The sequence below is a fragment of the Oncorhynchus gorbuscha genome, linkage group LG15 (assembly GCF_021184085.1).
Source record: "Oncorhynchus gorbuscha isolate QuinsamMale2020 ecotype Even-year linkage group LG15, OgorEven_v1.0, whole genome shotgun sequence".
In the NCBI taxonomy this organism is placed as follows: domain Eukaryota; kingdom Metazoa; phylum Chordata; class Actinopteri; order Salmoniformes; family Salmonidae; genus Oncorhynchus; species Oncorhynchus gorbuscha.
In genome coordinates this window covers 45,940,839-45,955,937 of record NC_060187.1, presented here as the reverse complement: position 1 = coordinate 45,955,937, position 15,099 = coordinate 45,940,839, and the positions used below count along the sequence as shown (strand labels likewise).

At 45.4% G+C, this 15,099-nt stretch overlaps 1 protein-coding gene across 1 annotated transcript in view; it reads left to right on the top strand.

Moving 5' to 3' along the window:
* The first annotated feature begins 5,762 nt into the window (after positions 1-5,762).
* The window catches only part of frem1b (Fras1 related extracellular matrix 1b), a 53,932-nt gene continuing 44,595 nt past the window's right edge, over positions 5,763-15,099 (top strand). Inside the window, exons 1-9 of the mRNA XM_046301420.1 lie at positions 5,763-5,999; positions 6,283-6,377; positions 6,664-6,694; positions 6,741-6,924; positions 7,597-7,796; positions 8,877-9,200; positions 9,427-9,535; positions 9,826-9,957; positions 14,618-14,962. Of these exons, the coding sequence (XP_046157376.1) occupies positions 5,763-5,999; positions 6,283-6,377; positions 6,664-6,694; positions 6,741-6,924; positions 7,597-7,796; positions 8,877-9,200; positions 9,427-9,535; positions 9,826-9,957; positions 14,618-14,962 (1,657 nt within the window). The remainder of the gene's footprint in view (positions 6,000-6,282; positions 6,378-6,663; positions 6,695-6,740; positions 6,925-7,596; positions 7,797-8,876; positions 9,201-9,426; positions 9,536-9,825; positions 9,958-14,617; positions 14,963-15,099) is intronic.

The window sequence follows — 15,099 nt, the reverse complement described above, 5'->3', positions numbered from 1 at the left end:
AGGCTTCATCAGCTGCCAACCTCACCCACCGGTAGTAGGATTCTCTGAAGACTTGAGACGTATTTTGCTTTAATTTAGTGACTTGATTCACGGCCGTGGAGCAGAACCACATTGCAAAACGGATCTTTCTTGTTGGAGGGTGTCAGTTTTGTACCTGATAATTACGGGACTCGGGTGTCTTTTTTTAGTGGTGCTGATAGATATGCAGTTTCCCAGCCAATGCAACTGTTAAAGTGGATCTCTCGTCAAGAGCGAGAGCCTCAAGTCTCTTTTTCTCAGTGCAACTGCTCAGTCGATTTCCACACCCAGGCAAACGTACGATTCTGTGAACATTTGTTTATAGTTTAGAGTGTTTAAAAAATATAAATAATTAAAATGTTTTTCAACTTCGTGCCCTGATAACTAGCAGCTAACTCAATCAAAAATAATATTATTTCAGTCTGAGGAGAGTGTTCCAGAATTTAATCATGGGTCAATAGTGAAGAGAAATTAACTTCAAGTGGAGAAGTGGTGGCCGAGCTATGACAGGCCCCTGCAGGGTCAGGTGGGCATAGGGCCAGTGTTGTGCCACCACGCAAAGGGTACGAGTCAGAATTCATCAACAGTCATTGGACACTTGATTCAAATGCAATCAAAACTAGCTCCAGCATCGTTTCTGGCAGTGCCTCTACTCTGTACAATGTCAAATGTAGATATTAAATATAACAATGTCAAATGTAGATATAACAACAAACTAGATTACAAACTTTCACTTTCTCCCATTGACTTTCTCCCATTGATCTAAAATGGGCTTTTACTGAGGAAAATGATCGCCAATAATTAGATTCACTTCACGTTGTCCCAGAGTTCAGCTATCCTCAAGCAAACGCTTCCAAATAAGTTTATAATAAACACTACAAAACAGAACATTATTTGTAAAAAAATAAAAATAAAAAATAAACTTTCAGTAGAATATTATTTCACATAATCGTCCTCTCATGTTATTTCATCATTTTTCTTAAGAGTGCCGTGGAGCTCAATCGCCAACTATGTGAAACTGCAAAACACTATAGGGAGAGGTTCTCATCTGAATCTGAGAGGCTTTTATCTGAGGGGACCAGATCGAGAGGCTTATTTGAGCCAGCGGCTCGATGAAGGCAGAGAACAAGTGGCCGTGTTTTGTGTCAGCCCCTCATTAAACACGCCTGAACACACCCCTGATTGGACGCAGTGGCGACTTAACGACGACTGACAGGTCTGTGCCTTCAGCTCAGCCTGCGTGCAGCCTCCGAATCTGCTCGAGTAATCACTGAGCACTTAAACTGCTCATCCAGTGTGTGTATGCTTGTGTGGGGTGTGTGTGCGTTTGAAGTCCTCACAAGGATAGTAAAACAAAGAGAAAATCCGGATAAGTGGACATTTCACCGTTCCCCACAAGGAAAAAAGCTTTTTATTTTTTAGGCTTGATGGTTAGGGTTGTGTGTTGGTTCGTGTGTACATGCGCACATGCATTTGCATCTAAACAGGTTAGGACAAAACAGTGCGTATGCAGTTTGTGGTATTCAGTCAATGGGCCTACACCAGTTATCAAGTATAATTATCCACAGCCTCCTCCATAACTTTGTACGGTTACAGCTTTAAGGACTTCTGGAAGTTGACGTTTCCACAGCGGTCCGCAAATGGAGTTGTCGTCAGCGAACCTACAGTTGAAGTAGCCCAGGTCAGGAAGCCTCTGTTTCTTTCTTCACAACATGTGTTTTATCACTCAGGGAAACCCATGGAGTCTTCTGGGATATGACGGGATGGATGCAGCTCGAACATATTGGCGTTTCCTTTAGCTGCTGGTGTCCCATACAGAGCCCATCAAAGACCACAGGAATGACTGTACCTATGGGTTCGTCGGGGACTGGTTTGAGACCTGGGAACATCAGCCGGGTGGAATTTCATGATCAAGTAGAAGAGAAAACCAGCAGGCTCCGGACCCCGTAGGGCAAGAGTTGAACACCCCATGCTGTAGACCATTCTTTTTGCTGCCCCCCTGATAACCTGCCTAGATAGTCTCTCCTCATCTGGACTATCTATGTCAATCTAAATGGTACTTTCTAGTGTTTTTGTTGTTGTCTGAAGATATATATCCCTTACTCAACAATGGCCGGTTGGATGTCTGCACACCCTGTCAACCTTCAGCCATCAGAGGAAGTATGCATCACTGTCATAACAGGGCTAAACCTTTAGCCGACGAGTGAAGAAACGGTTTCTGTCGTCACAGAGGAGAAATGGCGATTGCCATAAGCTGTCATATTTGTTCATTAAATACTGTACGTTATGACAGTGCTACGTAGTGTTATGAAGTGATTTGTTTATGTACTCAGCCGTATGTTAAGTGCTCGCTAGTTACGCTCCCTAAGTGTTAGCAACTTGTTTGTCCTCAATGCAATGCATGCCTGCAGAATCCATCTATAGGATAATGACCTGTTGAGTTGTGGGGTGAGTGGACTGCTGGTGCTGTTGATCTCCGGGCTCGGTCTGAGGGGTGTGGGGGGGTGTGCTTGCGTCTGCGTGTGTGAACGAGAGAGAGAGCAGGAGAGAGAGAGCGGGAGAGAAAGAGAAAGAGAGAGAGAGAGAGAGAGAGAGAGAGAGAGAGAGAGAGAGAGAGAGAGAGAGAGAGAGAGAGAGAGAGAGAGAGAGATTGGGAGGGTGCAGACTTGGGTGAAGAGGGCAACTCTTCTCCCCTCATTCGACTAAGAAAGGCAGCCCAGCGGGGGAGAGGTATGTCTTTGTCCCACAGGTCAGCCTGGGGCGTGTGTGTGTGTGTGTGTGTGTGTGTGTGTGTGTGTGTGTGTGTGTGTGTGTGTGTGTGTGTGTGTGTGTGTGTGTGTGTGAACAAGAACGAGGCAGAGTATTGGTGTGAGTGTAAACTGGAGAGGGAGAGAAAGTGTGTGTGGTTCCTGAAAACCCTTTGTATTTCTGTTCCTTTCTTCTCCTTTTCTGTGCAGCACCAGTCTCCTTCCAGGATGCCTGTGATGCCATAAAACATCAAAGCTACTGCTTCACAGCAAACAGGTTGGCTCAACAAAAACCTTTTCACTTCTAAGCTATTGGCTCTTCCCTCTTTCAGAAGAACTACAGTTTCTTCTAACAAAATCAAGGCCTCTGTTTCTCCTTTCTCTCCGTCTCTCGCTCTCCCTATTTCTCTCGCTCTCTTTCTCCTCCACTCACTCCCCCTCTCTCTTTCACCTTCTCCCCCACTCTCCCCTCTCTCCTCTCTCTCTCTCTCTCCCTGCACTCTCTGACTGCAGTGGGGTCTGAGGTTTGTCTTCTTTGGGGAATAAGAACATCTGGGATTGTGAGTGCAGGAGAGAGCGATAGAGAAGTACAACTCTTGGAACTGCTCCGCACATTTCCTGTGTTTTTGAGGTTAAGCAGTTTTTCCCTCTCCCCCTTCCCTTTCCCCTTCTCCCTCTCTCCCTCTTTCTTTCCCTCTCTCTCACTCTCTCTGTGTGCTTCCCAACAGTCTGGCAGGAAGACGACCTCTAACAGACGTGGAGAACCCTGTGTTTGCGTGCTCTTGTTCTCACTATCTCACAGGTCTTTGCCTTGTGTTTTGTCTCGGCTGTGGTCCTTTTTTTGTGTTGGGATGCCAGAGTTTTCCCAGTAACGGTGTGGTTTCAGGAGGGTTGTGAGTGTATGTGTGTGTGTGTGTGTGTGTGAGGTGACAGGATCCCTCCTCTCTGAGCGTGTGCAGATGGTGCCGGAGAAGGGACCTTTAGGACAGCTCCAACTGCAGGTATGTGCCAACGGCTGCATGCATCACACACACACACACACACACACACACACACACACACACACACACACACACACACACACACACACACACACACACACACACACACACACACACACACACAGCACACACACACTACGATAAGAGCCTTACCTCCTGGCCAGTTTCGGTAAAAGTAGGAATTGCTCTCTTTTATTCTCTCTCTCTTTTTTTCTGCTTCTTTAACACTTATGACTAACAATTAGAGCAGTGGCGGTTTACGGGAAACGTTCTCTGGAGGGTTTTGCCGTCTCTTGAGCACGGAAAAGTCGCTGCACAATTCCACGCCACTCTTCATTAATGACTCTGCTCTAAGGATGTATGGTTTAGACATTAACTGCTGCAGTAACACAGACATCCACACAGGAACACAAACCTTTCCGTTTCCGCTGTGCTTACATGAATACGTTGTAAAACACTGGACTTCCCCTTCAAGTTAACCGTTTGTTATTCATGTCATGTTAATGTTAAGTGCACGTAGATAGGCAGGGAAAATGATAAGTGTTGATCTACCACACACCCGATAAATTTGCCTTGGTGACTTCTTAGAAATATCCAGATACATTTCAGTTTTTTTCCTATTGGGCTATTAGGAGGTATGCTATATTGTTAGCTTGCCTAACAATTGCCCAACTAAACAAATATGTTTTTGATTTAGCTACAGTGACTAATTACATACAATAGAAACAGCTGGCGAAATGTTAACAGACCTTTTCTAGCCTACCAGCAATCTTTCTACTCTTTCTCTTTACTATGCTGGTTGTCTCTGCTCAAAGTCTAGAAAATGAGTAGAAATAGACTCTCTAGTCATTCTATTTCTATGGTCCTAGCCTACCTTTGTCTGGCTAATAGATGAAAGGCAGCTAGCTTTCACTACGCTAACGATGTAACGTACGCCTGGCAGAATGGGTAGTGACACACGCGGGCTCCAGTCCTCGCCCCCCCCCCCTTTGATCCTCCCGCCCCCCCCAATGCCATTTCCAGCACCTCGCTGGGGTCACACAGATTAACCCCTTGTTTCCTGCAATGGGGGCTTGTTTTGAAGTGAAATGGAGGATGAAGGCGTTTCCGGAGCGAGTCGCCTGTAGAGTAGACTACTGGCTGCGTTTGACTGCTGGCTGATTATAGACAGACTTTGTGTTGGAGACTTTTTTTTTCATCTTTCCCTTCAGGTTTTGCTGACTATTAGATGGAGATGGAACAAGAAAGTCGGCCATTGCTGAGGCAATCGTCTTAAAGGTATCTGAGAGACATTGAAAGACTAGAGAAACTGCCTGATTGTGTAGAGTCCATTTTGTGCCTCCTATACATCATTGTGTAGAGTCCATTTTGTGCCTCCTATACATCAAGCCCCACTGTAAAACCAAAGATTTGTATAACTAACTCAAGATAGACTAGAGCCTGTCATTTCCAATGGGAGCAAATTAATCATAGTGGGCAGAACAAGCAAGGAGGTGGGTAGAGCCAAGCTCTTGCTAGTTAGATCCTATTGGTTCGTTCTAGCATTTATTTGCATATTTCTGTTTAGGAACGCCTACTCTGTGAAGTGCGTGTGCCATAACTCAATTCGGCCCTTGCACTCCTTCTAAACAATGCTATTTTTGGGAACATGGATAAAGTCTTAAAAACGCAGTCCACCCTGTTTGTTACAAAGTTTAGTTTTCGAAACAGAAAACTGTACAGAGATCAAATGTTTCATCGATGAGAAAATTTGCAGAATATCAGCCAAAGTTCATCTCGCTCCATCTTTTCTCCCACTGCCGGCCACTGGGCTTCCTCTCATTACCATATTTGGTAGTGAGTGGAAACGCCAACCGGATGCTTCACATTTATACATCCGGTGAAATATCTGGCTCATTGTTTTGTGATAAAAACCCTTTCTCAGGCCTCCATCAAAACACCTGATACAGCTCTGAGCGCCTGCCACAGAAAACAAACCAACAGACATTGAGCCAAAATGGCAGTGGCCAGGGTCCATTCCTGGATGTTGTTGACCCTGATGGCTGTCCTACCACATGCCTGCGCCCAGCAGAGTCTGGTGCAGGTGAACTCAGGGATCCAGGTTGGCCGGGGGAGGTCTGTGTTTGTGACAGACAAGGAGCTGCAGTTCAACGTGGACCAGACATCAGACTGTAAGGTCGAGGTGGTACTCAATGAGCCGGTGACTCAGAGAGTAGGGAAACTCACTCCTCAGGTGAGAGGATCTAGTCCGTGTTACTTTTCAATGATGACAAATGTAAGCAAACCTAAAGCAAAGCGGCCATTTTGTTTCTGCTTCTTTACTAGCTACCCGTTGCAGTCTTCAGAATATATCCACAAGTGTATGACATGCTATAACAGTGCATGTGACGTACAACACATTATTAGAATGTGTAGCTATTGTAACGGTGTATTCCACCGTGTGGCTGTGCGTGCTCTACACCAGTGTGTTGCTGCGTAGTTATGTGAAGTGTAACGGTGGCCTATTTTTGTTGCAGGTGTTTGACTGCCATTTCCTGCCCGATGAAGTGAAGTACATCCATAATGGTAGTCCCCTGCTGGATGAAGACACAGTCATGTTGAGAGTGTACAGGTAGGACCAGACACGTTCAAATCACAACTGTATTTACAATGGTTTTAGCACACGTCACACTTCGTTAACCGAGATGAACGAAAACCAGGCTGGAAAATAGATGTCGTTTGTGTTCAATTAGGAGTGGCAGCGCTGGGCTTAGGCAAAAAAGTTGGGTCCCACCAGGAATGCATTGAGACACGGTGCTGTTTCAGGTTTATTCGTTGCACTCCAAATTCAAAGTTTGTCATGATACGTTTTCAGATCTCAAAAGGGGTCGAGATGAGTGTGCTCCAACTCATTTCAGGTTCACAGACTCCGACACCGTGGTGGAGACGGTGGTGTTGAGGATGATTGTGGTGGAACCGGAGAGCAGCCTGGTAGAGCTGGGCAGCACTCCCCTGGTGGTCCCCCGGTTCTACGGCCTGTCCAACGCCATCGACGGCGGCATCCTTAGCATCCGCAGTCCGCCCGACGTGGCCTGCACCGTGCGGCTGCTCACCCTCAGAGACCAGTGTACCCTCCCTGGGGCAGCTGGTGACCGAGGATGACCCTGGGCTGAGGAAAGGTAAAGCATGGCATCATCCATATCCCGCTACTGGTCAACACGTTGGAAATGCAATGGTATTGAAGGTGCTTTGTGAGAATGTTGTGTTGTTGTGAACATGAGTTCGAATCCCAGTTCCCTCGTGGCAGGGATGGATGATCCGATGCAGAATTTGGCATTACAGATGTAAGATCGTAATTTGATCACGTGTTGCAGGAGAACTTTCCTGCAACGCAGGACCTTTAAAACTTGTAGTGTGTGTCTGAGGTTGAAAAAGGCATCTGAAGGTTGTAATTTCCTAAAATGTATTAACAAAATGGCAGATTTGATTTTCCCTCAAGAAAAATGCATCAACCTCTACATAAATATCCATGAATTATAACCCACATAATAATTCACATTTCCTGTTGCTGCAGGATTATTTTCCTGCTGTAGCAAACTGGCTCAAATTAAGATCCTACATTCGTATGGCATCACATCTGGGAGCTTTTGTCCTGTCAGATATTTGATACTACTGAACACGTACAGCAAAGGAATCAAACACTGTCACTCACTTTTTTTGTCCCTTGTGTTGAATGTAATTTTGCAAAGCCACTCTCTTTGATTCTTCTCCGTAGTTGCTCTGTATATTTAACAAGCCTCGGGTAAACTTCCATTGATTGACATACGTCTCCCAACGATCATTCACCCAAGGCAGACAAACCGGAGACCCCTGTCCAGGAAACAAGCCCTGCCTCCATGGCACCAAGGAGGTGCGTTTCCTCAAAGCCACCTGCCACGAATTCCTCAGCTTGGCTCTGAAGTACCAGCACCTGAGTCCCCCCTCCCCGGAGATTGACTACATCCCTATCAGAGTGGAGCTACGGGACCAGGCCTCCAGAGCACTGCTGGAGGTAAGAGACTACTGTGACTGTAACATACTGTAAGGCAGGGTTCCCCAATAGTCGGCCCGTGAGCCAAATTCATCCCGCGGCTGATTTTATTTGCGGATTTTTGCTGTTAAACATAAAACATTGTACAAATCACCAGGAAATCAGCTCAAAGCTATTTTAATTTAGGAAATCTTTCCCAAGTATTTCCCAGTCTTTCCCAGTTTTTGTAAAATACTATATCTGTTTTGGGCTTCTTGCAGACAATTTGCAGTGTACAAATGATTTATAATTATGTTCTGTCCCCACAACCATCCGCTCAAGAAAAAAAGATTGGCCCGCAGAAACAGGCCCTGGGTCTGTTCTAACGGGACCTACAAGTTCAGGCTGCGCCTGTGACAGTGCTATCGAGTGCCACCATCTGTTCGCTAACAGATCTCATGGTTTATTTTAGGGATATAATACAATTTCTTGTGGCAATTCTCTGTGTAGTCGTGGTAGAATCCATGGTTTTGACTCATGCTCGAGTAAGCTAGCAACAGTCACTAAGGGGGGCGGGACCTACAGATATTTAGCGAATGAGTCCAGTGTTCACGTGACTTGTATCTGCTCTGTGATTGGATGATACAGACCGCAATGCTGAATGGGCTGAGTTGTTTCACATCTAACAACAAACGTTCCCACAACTTTAGAGAACGTTCTCTTAAGAATCTCATTAGGTCAGTAATGTGTAAGGACCATTTCCAAGAGACCCATTCACTTAATGTCAAACAGAAATGACCCAGAACGTGGTTACCATGTTCTCAGAATATTCAGTATTAATGTTCTAGGCATGTTTCATGGGAAGGTTGCAACAGCATTCCTGTGTCCAGTTTTCTAAGGTTTAGGAGAATATTCCATCAACGTCCTACCAAACGTACACAGAACCTGGCTGCCGTGTTCTCAGAATACAAGATATTAATGTCGCTGCTCACCTCCATTTTGTCAACAAAACAAAAACAATAACAAATGTGCCTGTGGCACTCAATCCCAGCTTTGTGGCACTATCGAAAAGAAAGGTGTATTTAACCTATTCAATGCCATTAACCTCTGTCTGTCCCCCAGACGGAGGCTGTGTGGCTGCCCGTGCTGATCCATGGGGCCATGCAGAACCAGCCTCCGCAGGCCGCCTTCATGGCCTCCTTCATCCTGGAGGCGGACCAGTTCATCCTCACCCCCCTGACCACGGCCGCGCTGGACGCCAAGGACGGAGAGACGCCCCAGGAGCGCCTGGTGTTCAACGTGACAAAGCCCCCCGCCCAGGGCTATATCGCCCACCTGGACGACCACACCAAAACCTGCCACTCCTTCATCTGGCAGGACCTACACGAGATGAAGATAGCCTACCAGCCGCCCAATAGTAGTCACACAGGGAGGAGGAACTATGAGGTACTGTGGTGGAGCAATAGAGCTCTTGGGCCCTTTTCACACCACTGAGCCGAGCTGAGGCATGTCGAGCCGAGCCAAGCTTCTACTGACCTGGCCTGCTGGTTTATGAGACCTGCTTTCCAGTGCCTTTTTCATCTCCAAAGTCACATTTAGAGAGAGATTGTAGCTGTAGAACGAGTGGAAACGTTATGTTAAACTAATGCTATATCTATTCCATTTCCTGCAGGTTGAGTTCCAGGCTATTGACGGTTCCTATGTAGCCAGCCCACCCATTATGGTCCACTTCTCCATCAGAGCAGCTGAGACAAACGCACCCAGAGTCTCGTGGAACATGGGTATCTTCACATCGAAACATCACATTGAATTGCAAAGAAGTTACCATCATAAGAGATTGAATGATGCAAACCCATTGAGGAGCTTGTATTTATGTCTGTATTGTAGGCTACTGTACGAGGTATATAGTACGACATATCAGTACATTGAGTCCACAATGGAAATAAGGAGTTAATTCAGTTTATCCACTTGTGTGGCTGAATTATGTTTTTAAATGGTCAAATAAATCAAATCAATAAAAAGAAAAATACACTAATAAAGACAGGATGTTGATACCAACCTATCCTGGCAGGGTTGGATCTGTTGGAGGGTCAGTCTCGGCCAATCACCTGGGAGGATCTCCAGATCGTGGACAGTGACAACATTGATGCTGTCTACCTGGTGGCCGTGGATGGACCTCTGCATGGACGACTCAGTGTCAGAGGTGAGAGGTCAGATGGGGTGGGTTCAGTTAGGTGACACTTTCAGAACATTGCCGATAGAACTGTGACATAGAGCTGTCTTGATATGACACATCTGGAAAATGAGACAAGAAAACGAGACATTGTCACTATTCAAAGTAAATGACAAAATGTCACAATACAAAGTAAAATAATGCACAACCAAAACATTTGTTGAATCGTTGATGCGCTTCCTTATCACAGAACATTCAGGAAAATAATTACACATTTTTTTTAACCCTTCCTTGGAATTCTGTGCTGGTATCTGGAGTGCCACCCTGAAGATTCCCAGGAACGCCTGCCCTTTTCCGCCCTTTTGCTTCCATGTGTTTCCCATCCGTTGGGGACGGCGGCGCGGCTCCCGAAGCATATGTGAGGTGGCCTGCATGTGTTTCCTAATCAGGTGTAAAATGGGCCGTCGCCACTTTCGCCAGGGGCCCTCGCACACAAAGCTGTCTTCAGCGTGCCGGCGTCTGTCCTTCCACTCCAGCGCACGGGGAGACAGGCCTTTGTTTGCACAGGCCCTGAGTGAAGCAGATTGGGGAGACTTATGTCATTTCATGCCACTGTGCACAAAGAGCAGATGCGCTGTCCCAAGAGCAGACCTGTTTTTTTTTGTTTAAGAGAGAGAGAAGACAGACAAGGCTAGGGACGTAACCTTTCATGACTACTTTGGACAGTGAGAGAGAAGCGCAAATGCTTGTGCGGTTTTATTGAGGTTACAGTGGTGACGTGTACGACCGAGTGGCTTCGGTTATTGTCTTGAACCCCTCATAACGGACCATTTTACTCTGTCAATCTGGGCTGTGTAGAAGGCTAGTCCCTTACAGGGAGGCTGAGCTGGTGGTTTCTTTCAGCTCGGTAGTTTCCAGTTTGGACTAACTTCAGTTCCCATCGGCCACTGACTCCATCCCATTCCCTCCTGTAGGGCCATCCGATGAACAGCAGCACCTGCTCAAACAACCGTCCCACCCACACCCATCCCGCTATCACTTTAATTGCTGTTTACGTTGTTGTTATTTGGATGGGGGAGGGTCACTTTCATACTGATTGACGACCCCCCCCCCCTCCCCCGTGATATATATAGAGCGAGGGAAAAAAACGGAACCAAATGTTTTGGCTCCCGTTCTCCCTTATCAGAACCTGTTTGCTAATTTTCTTCATGGCTCCACTCAGTTCAGTGAGAGTTCTGGCCCACCAATACATAGTGTCTCTGGAGGACTTGGCGGGCAGAGGGAATTGCTCACCCTTGACCTCCGACTCGGGACGTCGACGCTGGGGAGTGTCAGAGCACGTTTGGTCCAACGCCTTCAGCCAAATGGAACGCTGCCTGCCTGTTCCTTCATACTCCACACTGTCCTCCAACTTGGGAACCTGTGTTTTTTGTTTTGTTTTTGGGCCTGCTGCCCACTGCCACCTTTGGGCCCAATTACCAAGTTGTTTCTCCGTTGGACTTGTAGCCATTTCCCCCATTTCCCCCATTTCCCCCGCAGTAAAGTTGCTGCTAATGAGGTTTCATGCGCGACCATTCATCACTCAATCTGTCTTGTGACCTTGCCCTTCTGTCTCCCTGGCAAGCGGGAGTGGGCCATCGTCACGTTGGGCAGCCGCCACAGCACGCTAGCCTGGGAAAGACGCCATCTTTCCCTCTCTGTTTTTCAGCGACAGGGAAAAGCCTGAGCCAGCGCGTAGTGCCTTTAGGCAAAAGCAAAACTTGTTATTTCCAAATGACAATATGCATCCAACATAAAAAAACAGCTTATTTGTGAGAAATCATTAATAAATGAAAACATGAAGTGGCTTTGGCAAGAGTGGGGGATGTCCACCTTAGGGTGCTTCTCATAACACCATGTCAAATATCCAAGTACCCAATTTCCTGATGTACCGTATGCTTCGCCTTAATATGCTGTAGTGGGGTTCACTTACAGTACATGGCACCGGTAACACTTTACTTGACACCCAGCGTCATAACATGTTATGATACAGTCATGACCATGTCATAGCAGCTGACATATCTTGTCATAACCTGTCATAGTATGGTCATAGCACTGTCATGACCATTATATTTAGACCTGTGACATATTTTGTGTCATGTTATGGCTGGTTATGACACCTACACAAGAGTGTCAAAACCACACAAAACCTACCACACAAGGCAAAACATTCCATTACACCGTAGCCTACTTGTCAACAGTGTGTTTGTTATTTGACATTTTCTGAAATGAACCATATTAAATGATCATTGTAATTGCAGAACATATTGATGTCAGACATGCACCTAGCCCAATGCGCTGTTGTTGATGACGGGGATGAATGCAGGAGCAGATTTCCGGAGCAGATATGATGTTCATAATGCTTCATGACAGTGTCATAAAGTTTTTTTTTCTGTTATTTAAAAGATATTTAAAATATGATGAAAAGGAATAATGAAAAACAACAACAACAAATAACTTAGGAAACAAACTTTTAAATGAAAGGAAACACATCTGAGTAAATGTGGGTTTTGACACTCTTATGTACAGTCGTAAGTTTACATACACTTGGGTTGGAGTCTTTAAACTCGTTTTTCAACCATCGTTTTTCAACCACTCCACAAACTTCTATTAAACAAACTATAGTTTTGGCAAGTCGGTTAGGACACGTAACAACGTTCATCTGTTGTACGAAGAGAGTCAGACCGAAATGCAGCGTGTAGGTTACTCATGACTTTAATGAATGAAGACGGTACATGAAATAACTGATATAAGAAAACAACAAACAAAACGTGAAACTAATTACAGCCTATCTGGTGACTACAACACAGAGACAGGAACAAAACCCACAAAATACAACGCGAACTCAGGCTACCTAAATACGGTTCCCAATCCGAGACAACGAGAATCACCTGACTCCAATTGAGAATCGCCTCAGGCAGCCAAGCCTAACTAGACACACCCCTAATCATACACAATCCCAATGCTAATAAAACCCCAATACGAAACACAACATATAAACCCATGTCACACCCTGGCCTACCCAAACATATAACAAAAACACAAAATACAATGACCAAGGCGTGACAGGACATCTACTTTGTGCGTGACACAAGTCATTTTTCCAACAATTGTTTACATACAGTGATTTATAATTGAAATAATCTGTATCACAATTCCAGTGGGTCAGACGTTTGCATACACTAAGTTGACTGTGCCTTTAAACAGCTTGGAAAATTCCAGAAAATTATGTCCTGGCTTTAGTAGCTTCTGATAGGCTAATTGAAAACATTTGAGTCAATTGGAGGTGTACCTGTGGATGTATTTCAAGGCCAACCTTCATGGGAAAATCAATGAATGTACTTTGGTGCGAAAAGTGCAAATCAATCCCAGAATAACAGCAAAGGACCTTCTGAAGATGCTGGAGGAAACAGCATCTATATCAACATAACCTGAAAGGCCGCTCAGCAAGGAAGAACCAAAACCGCCATAAAAAAGACAGATTTGCAACTGCACATGGGGACAAAGATTGTACTTTTTGGAGAAATGTCCTCTGGTCTGATGAAACAAAAATACAACTGTTTGACCATAATGACCATCGTTATGTTTGGAGGAAAAAGGGGGAGGCTTGCAAGCCAAGAACACCATCCCAACCGTGAAGCACAGGGGTGGCAGCATCATTATGTGGGGGTGCTGTGCTGCAGGAGGGACTGGTGCACTTCACAAAATAGATGGCATCATGAGGAAGGAACATTACGTGGATATATTGAAGCAACATCTCAAGACATCAGTCAGGAAGTTAAAGCTTGGTCGCAAATGGGTCTTCCAAATGGACATTGACCCCAAGCATACTTCCAAAGTTGTGGCAAAATGGCTTAAGGACAACAAAGTCAAGGTATTGGAGTGGCCATCACAAAGCCCTGACCTCAATCCTATAGAAAATGTGTGGGCAGAACTGAAAAACCATGTACGAGCAAGGAGGCCTGACTCAGTTACACCAGCTCTGTCAGGAGGAATGGGCCAAAATTTACCCAACTTTTTGGGTGAGCTTGCGGAATGCAACCCGAAACGTTTGACCCAAGTTAAACAGTTTAAAGGCAATGCTTCCAAATACTAATTGAGTGTATGTAAACTTCTGACCCACTGGGAATGTGATGAAAGAAATAAAAGCTGAAATAAATGATTCTCTCTACTATTATTCTGACATTTCACATTCTTAAAATAAAGTGGTGATCCTAACTGACCTAAAACAGGGAATTTTTTCACTAAGATTAAATGTCAGGAATTGTGAATGACTTAGTTTACATGTATTTGGTTAAGGTGTAAGTAAACGTCTTTTCACGTGTCACCACATTTAAATATGTGGGTCATGAGTGTTATGACCATGTTATGACAAGTTTTGTCAGCTGTCAGGAAATATTATGATATGATTATGACCATGTCATAATGTGCTATGACACTGGGCGTCAAAGAAAGTGTCACCATGAGGACACACTACACGCTATAGTGGCCCAAATTTGTTCCCGGAAAAAAAAACCATCATCAAAAAACAACAACATTTTAACAAGGGTTAAATACATTCCAGAATGTGATGATTTGGAAAAAAAACTCAGAGGAAAAGTCTCCTTTCCAATTCATTCATTCATTCATTCCAACTCGCATCTCCTCCCAGGTGGTAAAGGCTTTATGTTCCGGATACGGGACCTACAAGAGGGCGTGGTTGTCTACCATCACTCGGACAGCGACACCACCCGCGACCACATTGTCTTCCGCATCACAGACGGGCGCCACAGCATCCGCCACAAGTTCCCCATCAACATCCTGCCCAAGGATGACACGGCGCCGTTCCTGATCAACAACGTGGCATTGGAAGTGCAGGAGGGCGGCGAGGTGCTGGTGGAAGAGTACATGCTGCTGGCCTCCGACCTGGACTCGAGTGATGACTACATCCTGTACCAGCTCCTCACCTTCCCCCGTGCTGGAGAGGTGGTCAAGAAGGCCCACCCACAACAGACAGGTAATAGGATACCATCACAAATTGTATAGAAAAGCTCCATTGCTATAATTGCCTGATAACTGATAGTCCAAACCCCGTATAATTGGCATTTAAGCAAGTTAGGTTCAACCTGTTTGTGAGCGACATTGATTGTTTTT